Source organism: Lissotriton vulgaris, chromosome 2_1, assembly GCF_964263255.1.
Source record: "Lissotriton vulgaris chromosome 2_1, aLisVul1.2, whole genome shotgun sequence".
Lineage (NCBI taxonomy): Eukaryota > Metazoa > Chordata > Amphibia > Caudata > Salamandridae > Lissotriton > Lissotriton vulgaris.
The window spans coordinates 779337873-779356215 of NC_141687.1; the positions used below are offsets into that span (position 1 = coordinate 779337873).

The 18343-nt window shown below is 43.2% G+C and overlaps 1 protein-coding gene across 1 annotated transcript in view; it reads left to right on the forward strand.

Annotated features, from left to right (window-relative positions):
- Positions 1-18343, forward strand: part of LOC147731152 (integrin alpha-6-like) — a 132974-nt gene that overhangs the window by 97218 nt on the left and 17413 nt on the right. Inside the window, 3 exon segments of the mRNA XM_086956135.1 lie at positions 13800-13901; positions 15254-15364; positions 15460-15558. Of these exon segments, the coding sequence (XP_086812261.1) occupies positions 13800-13901; positions 15254-15364; positions 15460-15558 (312 nt within the window).

Here is an 18343-nt window from a genome sequence, read left to right on the forward strand (position 1 = left end):
AACTATGACCTTGCTTTGTTTGACCAAGGACATTAAAATGATCACCAAGCACAAAGTATTCATAATCCAAGTATTAACAGCCCTTTTGTCAATGTAATGTTTCATCTTAATGGCCAATTGAAAATATGTAGTGATGGCTTTAACCAATCTCAGTTCATAGCTCAACGAACATCCTATCAGTCTATTCTCCCATCTAATGCTTATCTCTCTTGACTGAAACCACAATGCTCATTCCAAGTACCAGCCCCAAATCAGCCTCAGGAATTCATAATGAAATGTAAGTCTGGCTCGCCATGTGTTCCTTGGTGTATTCAAATTCTGCAAAAGAACATCTCTGAAGGTAAGCTCCTTCTTGAAATCTATCACCCTCTGTCTCACATCAGGATTTTGTAGAAGAGGAACTTAAGCCAGATATTGTTAAGTCCCTTTTAAATAAGCCTACCCTTGACCCTGCCATGGCTGTTATTGATATGTTAACTTACTTCCGGCTATAACAACATTTTGGAATCCAAATTCTCGATCTTCATGAAAGAACATGGTATTTGGACAATGCGATCCCCTGCATTGAGTCTGATTTATTAACACTGTTAGAAGATCTGAAATTAGCAACAGGTAAAAATGATATGACTGCCTTTATCATGCTATACCTCTTATCCGTCATTGACACCATAAACCACAGTATCCTAGTTGCCACACTGGAACTCTACAATGTCAAAGGAAGAAAAAAGGAAACGCCCTAAAATGGTACACATCTCTTTTTAATGGTAGATCACAAAATCTGTTGCTCAATGACCTGTTTTTTTCAACCACCCCTCGGTTTCTGTGTCCCACAGAGCTCCTCCCTGTCTATAGAACCAGCATTTTTGTTGTGCTGATAACTTTACTGCCATTAGACGAATTTTCATTGTACGTTCCCCCCAAAAAATGGTTCATCCACCTCCGCTCTTTCTTGGGAAGTTTTGAGGTGTTCCATGAAGAAGAGGCAGAGAAGAAGGAAGTGTCACAAAACACAATTTCATATGGGAATTTTTAACAGCACTACAGCTAAAACAGCTGAACAGTATTACACTAAAGTAGGCAGAAAACTAGTTCTTTACTCAGTAAGCGCGCTTTTTGTGATTTGGTGAAATTCTGTTCAGTAGTTTTTGAGAAATTAGTGTTGAAAAATAGGGATAGTGACTGTTGGGCTTGAATTAAAAAACCAAATGTTCTGATTGCCTGAGGGAGCTTTTTGTAATGATGGCCCGATTGGCTGGTTACAACATAAACAGAAATGCTGCAATTGCCATTACAGGGCTCGGGGTCTTGTTCTCCATTCCCTGTCAATATTCTTTAAAGAAAGGACACAAGGAGGCTGGGTAGGGCTAACCTGATTGCCTAGATTTTGTGGCGCGGATCCCCCTTGAGCAAAAATGTAAAGACAAAAGTGTGCATGATAATTATGCGGGACCAGCAATTTTTTTTAAAGTATTTTTTTTTAAAACGCCCCATGACTGTTCCAGGGACTGGGGGTTGGTGCATCTTTAATTTTTTATTTAAATTGTTCTGGGGAGGAGGCAAGCTTGTGGCCCCCATCTGGGACAGAGAGGAAAAGAAAGTGCCCAGAGCTAGGCATGTGGAGTGCCCTCTGGGTGGGCAGGCGCAATGCGGTCTAAACCTCCTTCCCACGGGCAGCAGGCACATTAGATCAACCAAGGTTTGGAGCACAGAAGATACCGGCTTCTCTGTGGCACCATGCTATGGTACGGTTCCGGCAAGGAGCTGGTTGGGTCCATGGTGGCATTGGAGCCCCCCACCCCCCTATGAGCCACCAATGATTCCTGAAGCTGCGGGCACCCCATGTGTGACTAGGGCACCCACCAAAATAAATACTGCTCAGCATAAAAGATACTGTCTCCCCCACGCAGGAGCTAGCTGCGGCTGCAGGAGCCTTGGGGATCTCAAAGACCCCTAAAGCTGTGGGAGGCTCCTACCAGAATAAAAAAAAAGCAGATGCATGTCGAGGACACAGTCAATAGGTGTGAGTGGCCAGAGCCACTCCTATAATATTCATTGCCTAGGCCTCGAGCAACCCATAGTGCCTCGTAAGGGAATGTCCTGGTTCATTTATGTTCCTGTGATGTCCAAAGGAGGTGTAGGGGCACCACTAAAGCAAATTTGAAGTATTTGTCGGGGTTGCAGGAAGTACAGCAGCAGTAAGGAGATAATTGAGGAATTATAACTTGTAATAAGATTTTACTTTACGTTTGAAATCTTAGAAATTCAATGAAAAAAAACAAACGTTAAAGCAACATTATATTAAGACATAGAAAAAATATATTAACTTACATTAAAATAAATTCAGAAATACACTGAATAAAACGGAGACAATACAATTAGGTGAAAACATCAGTTAAACCCCAACATTTTAACCCCTTCGCTGCTGATGACGAGCTCAGCTCGTCATCAGCCACGGTGGTCGTGTTCGGATGACGAGCTGAGCTCGTCATCTAACGCAGCTTTTCGAAAAAAGCCGCACAGCGGAAAAATAACCGGCGCAGCGATGCGGTTAAACAACAAAAAAAAATGAAATTCATCAGTTATAGTTGAAGTAACTATAACTTGCATCCTCATCATGCCATTGCCCTGCTATTGACCTCACATATTGCATCACTCATGACATGGTCTGGGTAATCATTTATAATTTCATCTGAAATCACGTCATTGATTATATCATTGTGCCGGGAGGGGGAAAAGGTTATAGTTATGTCAGTAAACTATAATGGGAATTTCAGTGTTTTTTGGGTTTAAAATGTTACGTTTAAATTGAACTTTTCCCCCCGAAAATCCCTTTAACATTTTGGTTTTTACAGTGAATATTAAAAAAGGGATGGATCAAAACTGGTTAAAGAAAAATACTGATAAAATTAAAGTTCTAATAGTTGGTAACAGTCCTCAGTTTTGATCTCCTTCCATCTGGTCTAACTCTCTATGCACCATGGTCCCATGCTTGATAGGTTCAAGTTGCCCCAGTATTGGAACTTTCATAGATTCCCATGCTTTATATCATTCACCCGTCATCAGAATGGGAGCCTCGGTAAATAGAAAATACCATAGCAGTAGGTACAAAAGAGAAACCTAGGCCTAGGCCTCATCTCATTTTGTAGCCTATCCGCCTCTTTTTGTAAAAGAGACCAAAAAAGTTGCAACAACCAATCAGAATAGCCTCACCCCATAGAACCCTCCTGAGAGAGCCTCAGATTTTTCTACCGCACGTTGAGCTAGGGAATCTCCACTGATCTCTGCTTAGTTTTTTCTCTTCAACTTGGATTCTTTTACATTTTCTTCAAATTTACAATGTCTGACAAGGAGAAGAAGGCATTATTTAGAGCTTGTGCTACTTGTTCTAAAAAGAGACTGCTTGTGGAGGGCAAACATGATGACTGTATCTACTGCTTGTAGCCGTACCACAAGGCCACACATTGTAAGATCTGTAGGACTTTCTCTACAAAGACCTTGAGAGACAGGGAGGGCCGCCTGCTAACTTGGCTGCAGAAGATGAAATATGTAAGGAAGTTATTTCATCTGACGATGAGGACTCTTCATCAGCTGCGTCCTCCAGAAGATCCAGAAAGAGGAGTAGGTCATCCCCTTCTACTTCTACTGAGCCCCCTGTCAAAGCCTTACAAAAGACCTCTGATAGGCCCGAAAGGGCTAGTCCCATGAAATCTCTTCACCGAGGTGAAAAGGAGACACTGGGACAGGCTGCGGAGACAGACACAGCCAAGAAAGTGAAAAAATATGTTTTTGTTACATCTCCACCATCTCAAAAGGAGAAAGAAGGCAAAAAATCTTCTACTGTTCCTCAGGAAGGAAAGCCTGACAAGAAACAGCGTCTGTCGCCGGCGAAATCAGCAGGTACGTCGACGACAACTTCAAAGTTGACGGTGGCTTCGTCGACGACTGCAGCCTTGAAAGCTTCGTCAACGTTTAAAGTGCCTGTTTCCTGCTCGTCGACGATGGTGTCTACATTCTCGACGTCGATGTTTATGACCACAAAGGTAGTGTCGAGGACGACGTCGACGACGGCGGCTATATTGGTGATGACGACGAGCTCGTGGACTACACCGTCGACTATCAATCCACCGTCGACGACAAAAACTCCGTAGACGAGATCCATTTCTCTGTCAACTGTCCCGTCGACGGTTCTATCGACGACGATTATGCCGACGTTTCCGTCGAAGAAATCGGCGACGATCCAAAAAGTCAGCATTTCCATACGAAGACAACAAATAAACCCTGAGATAACCTCTCCTAGGCGGGTTACACCTTTGCCTCCCACTCTGCTATTCGATGAGGAGTCTGACGACGAGGATGATGATGGTCCTTATGGGGATGCCTACAGCCCATCGGACTTACAAGTAAAGTGTCAGGAAACAGATTCTGAGGAATATTACTATCAAGGGCGCCAAAATGTCCAACAAGACAGGCCTCCACAGAACTTACATCAGGATATGGTGGAAATGCCATCTTCTTTAATTTCGGATTTGCAGTTAATGTTGCAGGATTATAGGAAGAGGTTTCCATCGCAAACTGCAGTGCAACAGGAGCGTCCTCCTTCTCCATCTATTCCTACTACTCCTGCGATGGCAGTGACACCTATGGTTTCACGAGTTGCGGAACCGGAACCCAGAGAGAGTTACCAAGAGGTTGTGACCGTTTCAGAATGACGATGTCTCCTCTGATGAAAATCTTCAGGAAGATCCTCCTCATGATCCAGATATAGGTTATGATGATGATGACCTTCAGGATCCGGATGCACCAGTGCCGGATACTGCTACCTCCCCTCCTGCTGACATTGGAGGTTTCCATAACCTTATGGAGAGGGCGTCTAAGAGATTTGGCCTGACTATTACTACTGTTCAGACAGACTGCTTCCTTTATGACTTTAAGGAACCTTACAGAAAGTTCATTCGATCAATCCCAATATTAGAACATGTATGGTCAGAAGGTATTAAAGTCATGCAAAATCCTGCAACATTAATCCCTGTTATTCCCCGGCTGGAGAAGAAGTATAAAGCGCCAGAGGGCAGTCCAGCTTGCCTAATTGGACAAGCAAAACCGGATTCCGTCATTTCCCAAGCAGCACAAAGCAAGTCTAAAAATCCATCGACACCACTTACAACACCGCCAGACAAAGAAGGGAGACGTCTGGACAATGTGGGCAAAAGGTACTCTACTATGGCCAGCCTCCTAGTTCGAGCTTCTAATGCTCTTGCCATCTTGGGCAAGTATGATCGCCAGATGTGGTGCGATTTATCCCCGTTTGTGGATCAGCTTCCAGAGGCAGTGAAAGATAATGCCAGGAAGGTTCTGATGGAAGGAGAGCATTCCTCTTCGGAGGGTATAGATTGTGCTATGGACATAGCAACTACTGCTTTTCATGGCCTGGCGGGTTCAGCTGTGTTAAGGCGCCAGGGCTGGCTGTGGGCAACCTGGTTTCGGCAGGAGGTCCAGAACAAGATCTTAGATTTGCCATACGATGGAGAAATGCTTTTCGGAAAGCATGTGGATGAAGCCCATCAAGGCATCAAAAAGAACACGGACAAGTCCTTGGGGTCTTTGAACTACTGCAAAGTTCCATTCAAAGGTGCGAAAGGGAGAGGTTTTTCCTCATACAGAGGTGGTAACCAACAGCGGTACTCTTCATACTCGCAATCCTCCCAATCTTACAAACCCCAATACTCCAATCAAAGCCAAGGCCAGTCGGCGTCTTTCTCTCGCCAATCAGAGAGAGGGCATCAAGGTTGTCAAGGACGGGGTAACTCCAAACGACAATAGCAGCCTCACAGCTCTTTCTACTGTTCCTACCCCTCCGATGACATCAGTGGGGGGCAGGATTTCTCATTGTCTAAGCAGTTGGAAGGTTTATCACATCAGACCAGTGGGTCCTGAATATCATTCACCCGTTGGAATTTCAACATCTTCCTCCAAACAGAGCTCCAGGCGCCAACGAGTCGAAACATCTGGAACTGCTACTTCTCGAAGCCCACCAACTTTTCATCAAGGGGGCAATAGAACCTGTACCTCTCTCACAAAGGAGAAAGGGTTTTATTCCAGGTTCTTCCTGGTTCGCAAAACAACAGAAAAATGGTGCCCCATATTAGATCTATGGGAGCTCAACACCTATCTCTTCAAGCTATCCTTCAGGATGGTCACTCTCCAGGATATTCTTCGTCTGCTAAATCCAGGAGAATACATGGCAACTCTGGATTTAGAGGATGCTTATTTCCATGTGCCGATCCCTCCAGCTCACAGAAAATACTTGTGCTTCACAGTAGGCAAGAGCCATTTTCAGTTCAAAGTACTTCCTTTTGGTCTCCGGTCTGCACCAAGGATATTTACAAAGGTGTTGGCTCCGGCGCAGCATTCCTCAGGAAACAATCTCTGGAAGTTTTTCCCTACCTGGACGACTGGCTGGTCAAGGCTCCATCTTTCCAGGGAACTTGCAAGGCCATTACGACCTGCATCCAACTGTTCAACCACCTGGGCCTTCAGCTCAACAAGGACAAATCGGTTCTTCAACCATCCAGGTCAGCAAGATTTCTGTGATCCATTCTGGACACGAAACGCTGCAAGGCGTACCCAACAGAGGAACATCAAAAGAAATTGATGCTATCGGCTCGCCTCTTGCTAAAGAGGAAATCCCTGTCAGTACGGCTCTACAAGTCCCTACTCGGATCGATCTCATCTTGCATACCATTGATTCCACATTGCAGGCTGCGAATGCGTCCACTGCAAGAGCAGCTCGACAAGCAATGGTATCGGGCGAAGGGCTCTTTCGACGACAGGATTACAGTAACACCAGCAATCAAGAGATCATGCGGCTGGTGGTTGGTGAAAGACAACATTGCAAAGGGATTAACATTCACACTTCCTCCGTCTCCCATGGTTCTCACCACGGACGCCTTGTTAGAAGGCTGGGGAGTGGTGCTCCAGGAGCTGCACGTGAGCGGTCATTGGGATCCATTTCAACGCAAGTGCCACATCAACCTGTTAGAACTCAAAGCCATTTGATTAGCCTTGCAGGCTTTTCTGCCACAAATTCAGAATCGTTCAGTGCTAGTCCGTACGGACAACACAACGGCCATGCACTACATCAACAAGCAGGGCGGGACAAGATCCCAGATTCTCTCCAAAGAAGCTCAACTGATTTGGGATTGGGAAACTCTTCACAATATTGCCCTGACAGCAGAACACCTCGCAGGTTCGCTCAATATAACAGCGGATGCGCTCAGTCGTCAGAAATCGACCAGTCACGAATGGGAGTTAGACCAAACCATTCTGGAGGATGTGTTCTCGGTCTGGGGAACCCGGGCCATAGACCTGTTTGCAACTCCGGAGAACACGAAATGCTGATTCTATGCAAGCAGGCATCACCATTCGGGGTCCTTGGGGAACGCGCTTTTGATTACCTGGTACGGCGCATTCTTTTACGCTTTTCCTCCGATACCCCTAATCCCGAGGTTGATCAGGAAAATCAAGGCGGGGCCGTGCAGAATGATCTTGATTGCACCGGCGTGACCCCGACAGTTCTGGTACACGGAACTCCTCCTGCTTTCTCAGGACCATTCAATTCGCCTGCAACCGGTTCCTTCTCTGTTGACGAGGTCTCAGGGTCAAGTGCTCCACCCGGACCCGAGCTCGCTTCACTTGACAGCGTGGCTCCTGAGTACAGGGAATTCCAGAATCTGAACCTCACCAAGGAGTGTAGGGACATCTTGTCTAAAGCTCGAGCTCCAAGTACGAACAGAACTTATAGGGCAAAATGGAAAAGGTTCTGCCTCTGGTGTCAGAAACAAGATCTTCACCCTTACACTTCAGCTCCGCATCAGATTTTGCCATATATCCTGTCGCTGGTTAAATCTGGGTTGGCCAATTCTTCTGTTAAAGTTCATCTGGCAGCCATCTCAAGATTCAGACGTACGTCTTCAGGTCCTTTGCTTTGGTCCGCTAGGATTGTCAAGCAGTTCTTGAAAGGCCTGTTCAGGGTTTTTCCTCCAGTCCGTCCTCCACCACCTGTCTGGCAACTTAATTTGGTCTTGGCTCAGCTAATGGGAGCACTGTTTGAACCCATTAACAAAATGGACCTTAAATTCCTATCTTGGAAGCTAGCTCTTCTGTTGGCATTGACATCGGCCAGAAGGATTAGCGAGCTCCAGGCACTGACAATCGTGGAGCCTTTCCTACAATTCATACAGGATGTCCTAAACCTACGGACGAATCCAAAGTTCATCCCGAAGGTTCCGTCTGAATTCCATCTGAATGAGCCATTGATTTTTAAGTCTTTTTTTCCGCGACCTACTACTCCAGCAGAGAGGTCCTTACATTCTTTGGACGTTCAGAGGTGTCTAAAGTTCTATTTGGAGCGAACGAAACCTTTTAGGAAATCCTCACAACTGTTCGTCTCCTACAGTGCCCTGCAAAAGGGATTTCCGCTGTCCAAACACAGCATTTCTTGCTGGATCTCCAGTGCTATTCAGTTCTGCCATCAAGAAGCGGGCAAACCACTCGAAAGAAGAGTCCATGCACATTCCACAAGATCAGTGGCATCGTCAGTGGCTCTATTTTCAGGAGTCCCTATCAAGGACATCTGCAGGGCAGCGACTTGGAGCAGTACTCATACCTTCACGAAGCACTACTGCCTGGATTTGTCTATGAAGAAAGACGCAGCTGTTGGACAGGCAGTCCTGTGGATTCATTTTCAATGAGAGGTGAGCTTTCCCTACAATCCCTCCTTCCTGTGTTGCACATTTTGTATCACTTGTGATAGTCCTTGCTAAGGTAACAAGTATATATATATTTGGTTTTCCAATGTGAGTATCTATGTGGCAAGGTGATGATATTCTTATAACAAAATGTGCTGTTATTGCTTACTGCTAGCTACTCTTATACAAAGCATGGGAATCTATGAAAATTCCATTACTGGGGCAAGAAAACAAGTTACTTACCTGTAACTTTGGTTCCCCAGTATTGGTAACTTTCATAAATTCCCATGCGCCCACCCTCCTCCCCTGGGAAAAGCTCAGCCTTTTACAGATGTAGTTACTGTTACACAACGGCTACGAAAATCTGAGGCGTCTGAGGCTCTCTCTGGAGGGTTCTATGGGGTGAGGCTATTCTGATTGGTTGTTGCAACTTTTTTGGTCTCTTTTGCAAAAAGAGGCGGATAGGCTACAAAATGAGATGAGGCCTAGGCCTAGGTTTCTCTTTTGTACCTACTGCTATGGTATTTTCTATTTACCGAGGCTCCCATTCCTATGACGGGGGAATGATACAAAGCATGGGAATCTATGAAAGTTACCAATACTGGGGAACCAAAGTTACCGGTAAGCAACTTGTTTTCATTGATTATGCTAGCTTCCTCTATCTTGAGATCACCAAGTGTCAACTCAGGAGGCTGCAAGTTATTCAAAACAAGACTGCAAGAATGGACACTCAAACCTGCCACTTTTCACCTTTTAAACCTGCACTCCGCCAGCTGGATTGGCTTCTAATCCACAACAGAATTAAATGTAAGTCCTTTTGTATGGTTACAAAGGTATTGGTGAACTCACCTCTCGTTTACTAAGCTCCCAATGTTGGATCCATGCGCTTTTCCAATGCCAGTTCTCAAAGTTCTGTGCTTTATGAAGTCCAAACATGGAGACAAATATTTCGCAGTGTTAACTTTCTGCCTGTGGAACAGTCTTCAATTTCAGTTACGAGGCAGACTCATGCCTTTAAGAAAAGTATTAAAACGCACCTTGCCATTTCATAAAGTCAGATCCTAACTTCTTTCTCCTAGTGCCTATAGACCTACAGGTGGTAGTTGCACTTTTTAAAGCTCATTAACATTTTAGACTATCATCCAAGGACCAAATATATGAGCTAATTTAATAATGGGGAACACTGTTCTCTGTATCACAAAACCTATCTTCATTTAGCAAGCAATCTTGATCTTTTTCCCACTCCCAGAAAAAGTATTACTATAGTAACATTTCAATTTTCATTGTACCCGTGACATTTTTCTAGTTGAAGTGGACTAAGTACGTACACTCATCACTCATATATGTTAACTATAGGACACACTGGTGGTCACTGCTGCCTACATTTTACAGTATGTCCTACAATCCTATCATTCCTTAACTAGAGTTGAGATTCCAGGTAAGGGCCCAGCTGGACTGAGTGCTCACAGACTATGAATGATTGGAGAGCCAGTAGACAATATATATATCATTCCATATGGCTCCCTTTCTTTCCCGGTAGGCGCTGCTAGGTGTGGCCGCGTTACTCCGGCGGTTGAGCCCAACCGCTAATATATCCAAGCAACGATTCCTCCCACAAGAGGATATCTTGGAGTCGCAAATAACCCAATCTTAATCCACAGGTTAAGTTGGTTTCAATTCTTTTATTTTCTCAATCCATGGGGTGTCAAAAAACAAGGCAACAACCAACGCGTTTCGACAGCCTCCTCTGTCTTGGTCACGGTTAGTTTGAAAAATCTCCCATCTGGTGATGTACTTCGAGATGTGCAGTGGGATTCTAATCACCCAATCTAGATACACCTACGTAACCCCTCACCTTGCAAAGACTAACGCCACACACCTTACAGTCATTCTTCGCCCAGTTCATAGAACATGATGAAGGGCAAGGACCCCAGTAATGGAGCACTGAACAAGATTTACAGGTAAAAAGGCCTGTACCTGTGTCACCGCTCTCACATTCGGTGTTACCCAAACATCGGAACCCAGCTCTGACGCCAACAGAAATAGTAAAAGGAGAACCTGCATTGGTCTCGGAGGTTTGTCAAGATCACTGGGTACAAAACGCTGGGGTTGACAAGAAATGTTTGGAGAAAAAATGGCACAGGTTCATAAAGCCTTGAAATGAACTTCATTGTGGCATTGACAGACTAAAGAAAAAGCTACACTACCTCTCATCATATGAAGCTTCGTCTCCCAGCTGCCAACTACTCTGTTACATAGCTTTTGCATATGTTGAAACTGCCCAGGTTCTGCACATGTACCATTTGCCCAGGTAGGTTCCTTCCATCTAGTGGAGGTTTAGCATTACATCCTCTAATTCAGATGTTGATGAAGAAACATCGTTTGCATAAGAATCAACATACAGTAGCACCACAATGTTGGTGATTAATGCACATCAGTATCTACAGAGGCGACACTCATCCCAGTGCAGCATACATGCCACTATTTAATGTGCTCATGGTGATGCAAGACTAAGTGCCAGATGTACAACCCTTCCAATTTGCAAGTCGCAAAATGCATTGTTTTCTGACTCGCAAATTGTAATATACAACAGTGTCTCAGACACTGTTTGCGATTCCTATTGAGGCCGCAAATTGCCTGCCTCATTAATATTCATGAGGCAGGGGCAATTTGCAGCCACATTCGGAATTGCTAGAACTCCCAGGGATGGTGGCCTGCTGGTGTCAGCAGACCACAGTGTCTGTGACTGCTTTTTAAATAAAGCAGTTATTTTTTTTTAAATGCGGTCCAAGGAACACGGGATGCATTTAAAAAGAAATATGAACGTTACTGTTTTCATTTTTTAGGAGCCGGACGGTAATCTTTGGGACCACTGCCTATTCTTAAAAAATATTTTCAATGCCAGTCACAAAGGGCAAGGGGTGTCCTTGGGACCTCTTCTCGTTTGCGAATGGCTTACTACCCATTTGAAATGGGTGGTAAACTGTGAGTGTTTTGCGGCCGCAAAACAATCTCACATTGAAGTGCGAGTCGCTATTAGGAAGGGATGCCATTGGCACGCCCCTTTCTAATAGTGCTTTGCAAACCCTTTTTTGCGAGTCAGTAATATGTTTAGGAACTCACAAAGTTGGGTTTGTAAATAGGGCAGACCTATTTTGCAGTCGCAAACGGGCAGTTTGTGATCACAAAAAACTATCATACATATGACCCTAAGAGACAATAGAGAAGGGAATCGCAGCAAATCACAACATGGGTCTGGGTGCAGAAAGTGAGCCTCATTGGCACATAGTTGAACACACAAAAGATCCATGCATGTGTGGTTCCCAGTATTATAAAAGTTGAAACTTTTTGTGCATGAGAGTTTTGGCATTGAGTTCCCAATGTTAGCTGGTTGTCAGTTGGAAACCAACCATTTTTAATCATAGGCTGGGAATTGCGGAATTGGGGTACTTGTAGGTTTCTTCTGGACAGGCCTTCAGAGTAGGGTTTTCCTTGCTCTAGCTAATCACTCCTGCCCACCAATAGCTAACAAATACCCTCCCCACTTTTGGCCGGTTTTTCAAGTCTTTGATGATATTCCACATTACAAGAATGGCAAAAACGTTTTGTGGCTCTACCTGTTCATGTAGTCACATAGATACACTGACTGTAGATCCTTCAACCCATATTGAAATATTCAGTAATAGGAAGTAGCAGAGGGTTGGCTTATGATTGGAACTTGTAACAGAGAGAAAGTGGACAGTTTGGAACATTATTGACTTGGTCTTTCCCATGCCTCAACGTTTCCACCAGACACCTTGATTGTGCCCTGGAATGATAATTGTCCAGTGTTGTATATTATAGGTAACTAACTGCAAAGTCAGCTTGCTATGTTTAATGTCAAGTGGCACACGCTCTCATTTGTTTGCTCATCCCACTCTTATACTTTTTGCATTGCAGTTATGTTAAGTATACTATGCTCGCTATAAACCTGTTCATATTGTAGTGTATGTTTTACTAATAAGAGAAAATAGACAAGTCCAAAACACTTGAGAGTTTCATCAGCTGCATTTACTGCCTGACTGACCCACTGTGACAAAAAATGTAGCTACTGTTTACCATGGTGGTTGCATAGAAGCAATTGATCGGTATGTTGGTAATGTTTCTTAGTTTGGTCTGGGCTGTGACAGTAGAGCTGTCAAACTGACCTATTTCTAATAATCTACACAGAGTGGGCTTGCATCTACCGCTTTCATCCATTGACTTTCTTCAACTTGAGACTTTGGGTCTGATCTAGAATTTAGCTGAAGGGTTACTCTGACACAAACATGTCGGCTATTCCATATGCCTTATTACATGTGCCACAGAATATGAGGCACTTGTAACAAGGAGGACGGGATGACCCCCACCTTTGTCACGTAGTAAACCATCCACCACACTCTAAATCAGGATTTTTGTCAATCATGTCTTGAGTCAGCATAGCAGTGTTCATCTCTCACTAAAGGCTTCTTGCTATGTAGGTGTGTCCGTCCGCCTCCAGTTGAGTGCTTGCACTGAACTGCATAAGGGATTACTTTACAATTATAGCATACTATTTTTGCTCCTGGTGGCTCCCTTCCATATGTCTTGCTCTAATTTCCTAACGTTGCATGCATTAGCACATTATACCAGACCTATTGGCTTTGGCCATGCGCATTGTTATTGTACAAAGTTTTTAGCTAAACGACTGCTTCACCTCCCCACTTTTTAGTTTCTTGATCATGCTTCGTGGTGTAGAGACAAGTGATCGGTCTGTTAACCTTTTATTTTATTTTGTAAAGATTTTTATTAACCAAACAAATAAATGCAATTCATTATTTTATTGTAATGTTCAGTTTTTCGACATCATGGAAGGTAGTGATTTTATCCAATGCACTTCATGGTTTAGCTTTAGATTTTTTTGTCCTGTCTCCTGTAACTTGGATTCTAAGCCATAATGTTTTCAGAAATCATTAGTTCATTTTGGAGGTGCTATGTTGGGCTAGCTATGTGCATTTTTCTTACTTCAACATGGACTGAAATCTTATATTGCAGGCATCCCCTGGCTCCAGAAGTAAACGAGAACTTGGAGAAAAGAAATCACACACTGCAGACAAATCATTCCTCTTGTCAGAGAAAAGGAAATATTTGAAGCTGGTAATTTTTTTGTGTGCTTTCCATGTTATTTGTCTTAGCGTAAGCAGCCTATGCTCTACATTTAAAGAATTCAGATTTTATTGACTGGTGCCTATATTTGTTTCCTTTTCATAGAATGAGAAACCTATTGCCCTTCCAAATTTAGATTTTAATTGAAGACCGTGTGTCTATGTAAACAAGAATGTGATGATGGACCATGTCAGTTACAACAAAATGCCTGTGTGATTCATTAATGGCCAAAGTGAAGGCTAGACTGGTTTCGATATTTGAGCATGCACCATCAAAGCGGTTGTTGCATGAGTCTCTAGGGGCAAGAGGTTAAAGATTTTGTTAAAAACGGAGGATACTATAGAAAGGTTTAAACAGTACTTTGCTTTGGAAAAACTCCACCAAGCCAGACCCTTAATAGGAAGACCCTACAATTCACAACATAAGTCTCTAGTTTATTAAGATTTTCTTTGGCAGCCATTCTGCCCCAGGTGCATGTCAGTTCTGAAGATGACACTTATTTGTCTGAAGTAGGATAGCTCTAGACCACTGGCATTGTTCTTATGTAAACCTCTACTGAGGTGTGTTACTTCTGTTTACATTTTCCCAACTCAGCGCTTGGACGCCTACGGGCAGCAATCGCGCTCAATAAATACCGTTACAATTACAATTACAATTACAAATACAATTGTTTGGGTAATTTCAACTTCATAGGCACTTAAACTCTGCACACAACATGATAAGTATTTCAACATACACCCATCCCTTATTTTTGTATTATTGTTAATTCCATTATTGAATCTAATATTATGCTTTATATCACATTACCATATAATTTATGCTTCATCTATTAGCGAAAAATAAATTTTATCCCCTACCACAATGCCGAGTGTTCTGTTGATCTCTGTGCTTTCATGAAGGACCGTAAAGAGATAAAAGGCATGCAAACAGAAACTATTTTTGCAATGCTGTCTTACTAAAGATATTCTGGACCCTTTCCTTCATAATGCTGATTAGTATGAGTAAAATTTGGTGTAAGCTTTTTGAAAATTGGTTGATTCCTAACAATGTAAGAGGAAAAGCAAATGAAGAAGTTCAATTAGTATTGGTTGAGTGTGGTGTTTGGGAATCTGCTGGATAGTATTGCAGTGTGTGTAATCTGAGACACCTAGTTTGTACTTGGACATTTGTTAACCTATTGTGCCATGACTCTAGTTTCAGCCACTGAACCAAAACCTCCAGCGCTGCACTAATTACAAAGCAGGTTTAAAAAAAACATTAAGGCAGATAATTATGGTGCTAGTATTAATCAAATATCAATTTTCCAACACGTTTTAAGCTCAGTGTTTTCTTTTTTGCCACAGGAATGCAATGGCCTTGCAAAATGTGTAAACATAAGGTGTCCCCTGCAAGGGCTCGACATCAACGCTGTTCTAGTAGCACGTGCAAGGTTGTGGAATAGCACCTTCCTCGAGGTATGTTAATCCATTGCAGTAATTGCCCTTGACTGTCGTCACCTGTTTCTCAATGCAGTCTACTTTAACATATTGTGAAAATACATTTAAAACAGGAATATGCGGAGTTAAGTTACCTGGACATTCTTGTAAATGCTACCATCAATGTTGATTCATCTGCTACAAACATTAAGATTCCCAATGCGGGCACTCAAGTAAGTGATTTAAATATATATCCCAATGTTTTCACCACATTTATGATAATAGTAGAAATAAAGCTTCTTTATAGTTCTCTATTCTTTCGCACCATAGTATTCTTTGGTCTCTCCTTTGAAGCATAACTAAATGAAGTTCACAAACAATGGACTTCTTTCCCTTTTGGCAACTCCTGTCTTGTTATGCACGGGTTCCCTCTAATAGTATGGCGGGTACCATCAAACTTCTTTCACAGGATTGATTGGGACTGAGTAAATGTAACTATATTGTTTGTTTAATAATATTTTTATAGTGCCAGCCTAGCCACTTGGCTAGCTGAGTGCTTTATATAAACAAAGTAACACAGTCCATACCAGAACATTTCTTTCAGTCAAATAGTTTAGATTTTTCCAAATAAAAATTCATCAACAACTGTCCTGTGACTGACCAATGAGAGATAAAATACATATATTAAACTGAACCTAATACAATTTATATAGGAGTCTCCCTGAGTCTGTTCCTACATTCATGTATGTGGTAATATCTTCAACCTACATTAGTGCGGGTGATACACTCTTCAACCAGTGTCCATTTTCCATCATACCTGTAAGACTCTGCCTGGTTCTGGATGCCTTAGAAAAAGTAAAAATTATAACTAAAAGCCACCATTGATGGATTTGTATGCAAATTAAAGAAAAATATTGTACCTTTAAATTACAGTTTAGTTTGTCATAAATTCTTAGCATTTCGTATGTAGTGTACTTTTTAACATTTCACCTAAACTGGATTTCAATTGTCATAATTTATTGCATCCAAATCCTCTTCCTAGGTTGAGTCTTTATTATTCTATTCCCACTTGCCATATTTCACCTACTTTTTGTGTATTCTCTTCTATTGATGCATTCTTGACTGGTGTCCCGTCCTTCATTCCCCTCTGCTTAGTAATGGCTGTCAGATGTTGAGCTCTCTCATCCATCATGCTTTTGCTTTCAATGTTCCTGTTGGTCACCTGAAGTTTGTGCGTGGCTTGGGTGCTGGCAGGAAGCTGGGCGCAGGGCCAGGCCTTACACCCAACCCCACATTGTGCATGGCCAAAGGTAGTGTGCGGTTGTGGGGTGGGTGCCCATGGTGGGTTTGATGCAACATAGCTGCAGGCCAAGAACTACACACATCCCCACACCATGCACAGCCTCAGGGTTAAATGCCCAACCCCACGCTGCACAAGGTGATGGGTGTCTTACTTTACGTAAAAAACATTGAAATTTGCTGAAAAAAACATAAAGATTAAAGTGACGTTATCCAGTATTAGGGTATCTTTCATAGATTCACATGCCTGAATCATTCCCCGTCGTCGGAATGGGAGTCCCCGGTACATAAATAAAGTAATGTCCCATTAGACATACAGAGTAATAGGCCAAAGGCCTCACATTACTAACATATCCAGGTCCTTTTCTAATAAGGACCAAACTCTAGAGAGCAACCAATCAGCTGCCACCACCCTCTGGAACCTTCCTGGAAGGAGCTCTAGTCCCTTAGATTTTCTACCCCACTTTGTGCTAATGGAGTCTCCACTGAGCTCTGCTCAGGTTCTTGCAATAGCTTTGGATTTGAGGTATTTTCTTTGGATTTTTCTCTATCTGAGTGAAGTCTACACTGTCTTCATGTTGGATACTCCTAAAAAAAGGCCTGTGAGACTTGCAAAAGAAGAGATTGCCCGTCGATGACAGCACAAAGACTGCCTATACTGTCTTTATCCAGACCAATCTCCAAAAGACTGCAAGGTATGTCAGACTTTTTCTACAAAAACGTTAAAAGATCGTGAAGGAAGGCTTTGAATTGGTTGTAAAGACTTAAGGACAAAGAAGACCCCTTGTCCTCTGAGGGGAGTGAAACATCATCAACATCTTCTTCAAAATCTCTTAAGAAAAGGCCCAGAGAAGTTTCTCCAGGACCTTCCATGCCCATGCAGCAACCTCAAAAGAAGACGCAAAAACAGTCCTCAGAGGTTCCAAAGCTTAAGGATTTGCCTGAAAAAGAGTATTTTTCCCTTCGAGGGTCAAAGAAGCCAGCTCCAGACCCTCTAATTCCACCACCGAGGGTAAAGAACACCTTCAAAAAGCATTCTACAGCCCCGTCGACTACCACCTCGTCGACGATGGCACTGACAACGACGAAATCTCCACAGATTGCCGTTGGAGTGACTTCGTCGACAACGACGAGTTCAACATTATCAGTCTCGTCTGCGTTTCTTTCGTCAACGACGTCTTCGTCGATGGCACGTACCCCTTTGTCGTCGACGATCAAGATCAAGAAGTCAGCGATGGCAGCGTCGACGACAGCGTCGACGACGAGTGCATCATCGTCGACGAAGAGTGTACCGTCGACAACCATCCGTCATTGAGGCAGCATCTGTTACAATCATCGATTATTCCTCGTCAATGACGTCTATACCGACGGCGGCCTCGTCGACGACACCTACATCAGGACTCAAAATTTCATATTTCCATCATAAAATTATGCGGAGGCTGTCTCCTTCTTACATCGCCCAGTAGGGTTTAACCTTTGCCACCCTCCCACCTTTTGGATGAAGAGGAAGATTCAGATGGAGATAGCATGTTTAGGGCTGCAAAAAGTCCCTCCTAACTTAATGTTAAGTATCAGGAGGATTCTGATTATGACGATCAGGACATGGTGGAGCACACATCAGCAACAACAACAGATGGTTTGTCTTCCTTCAGCCTTGGTCTCTGATCTGCAGGTTATGATCTCGGACTACAGAAAAAGGTTTCCTACCTCTGCGCCATC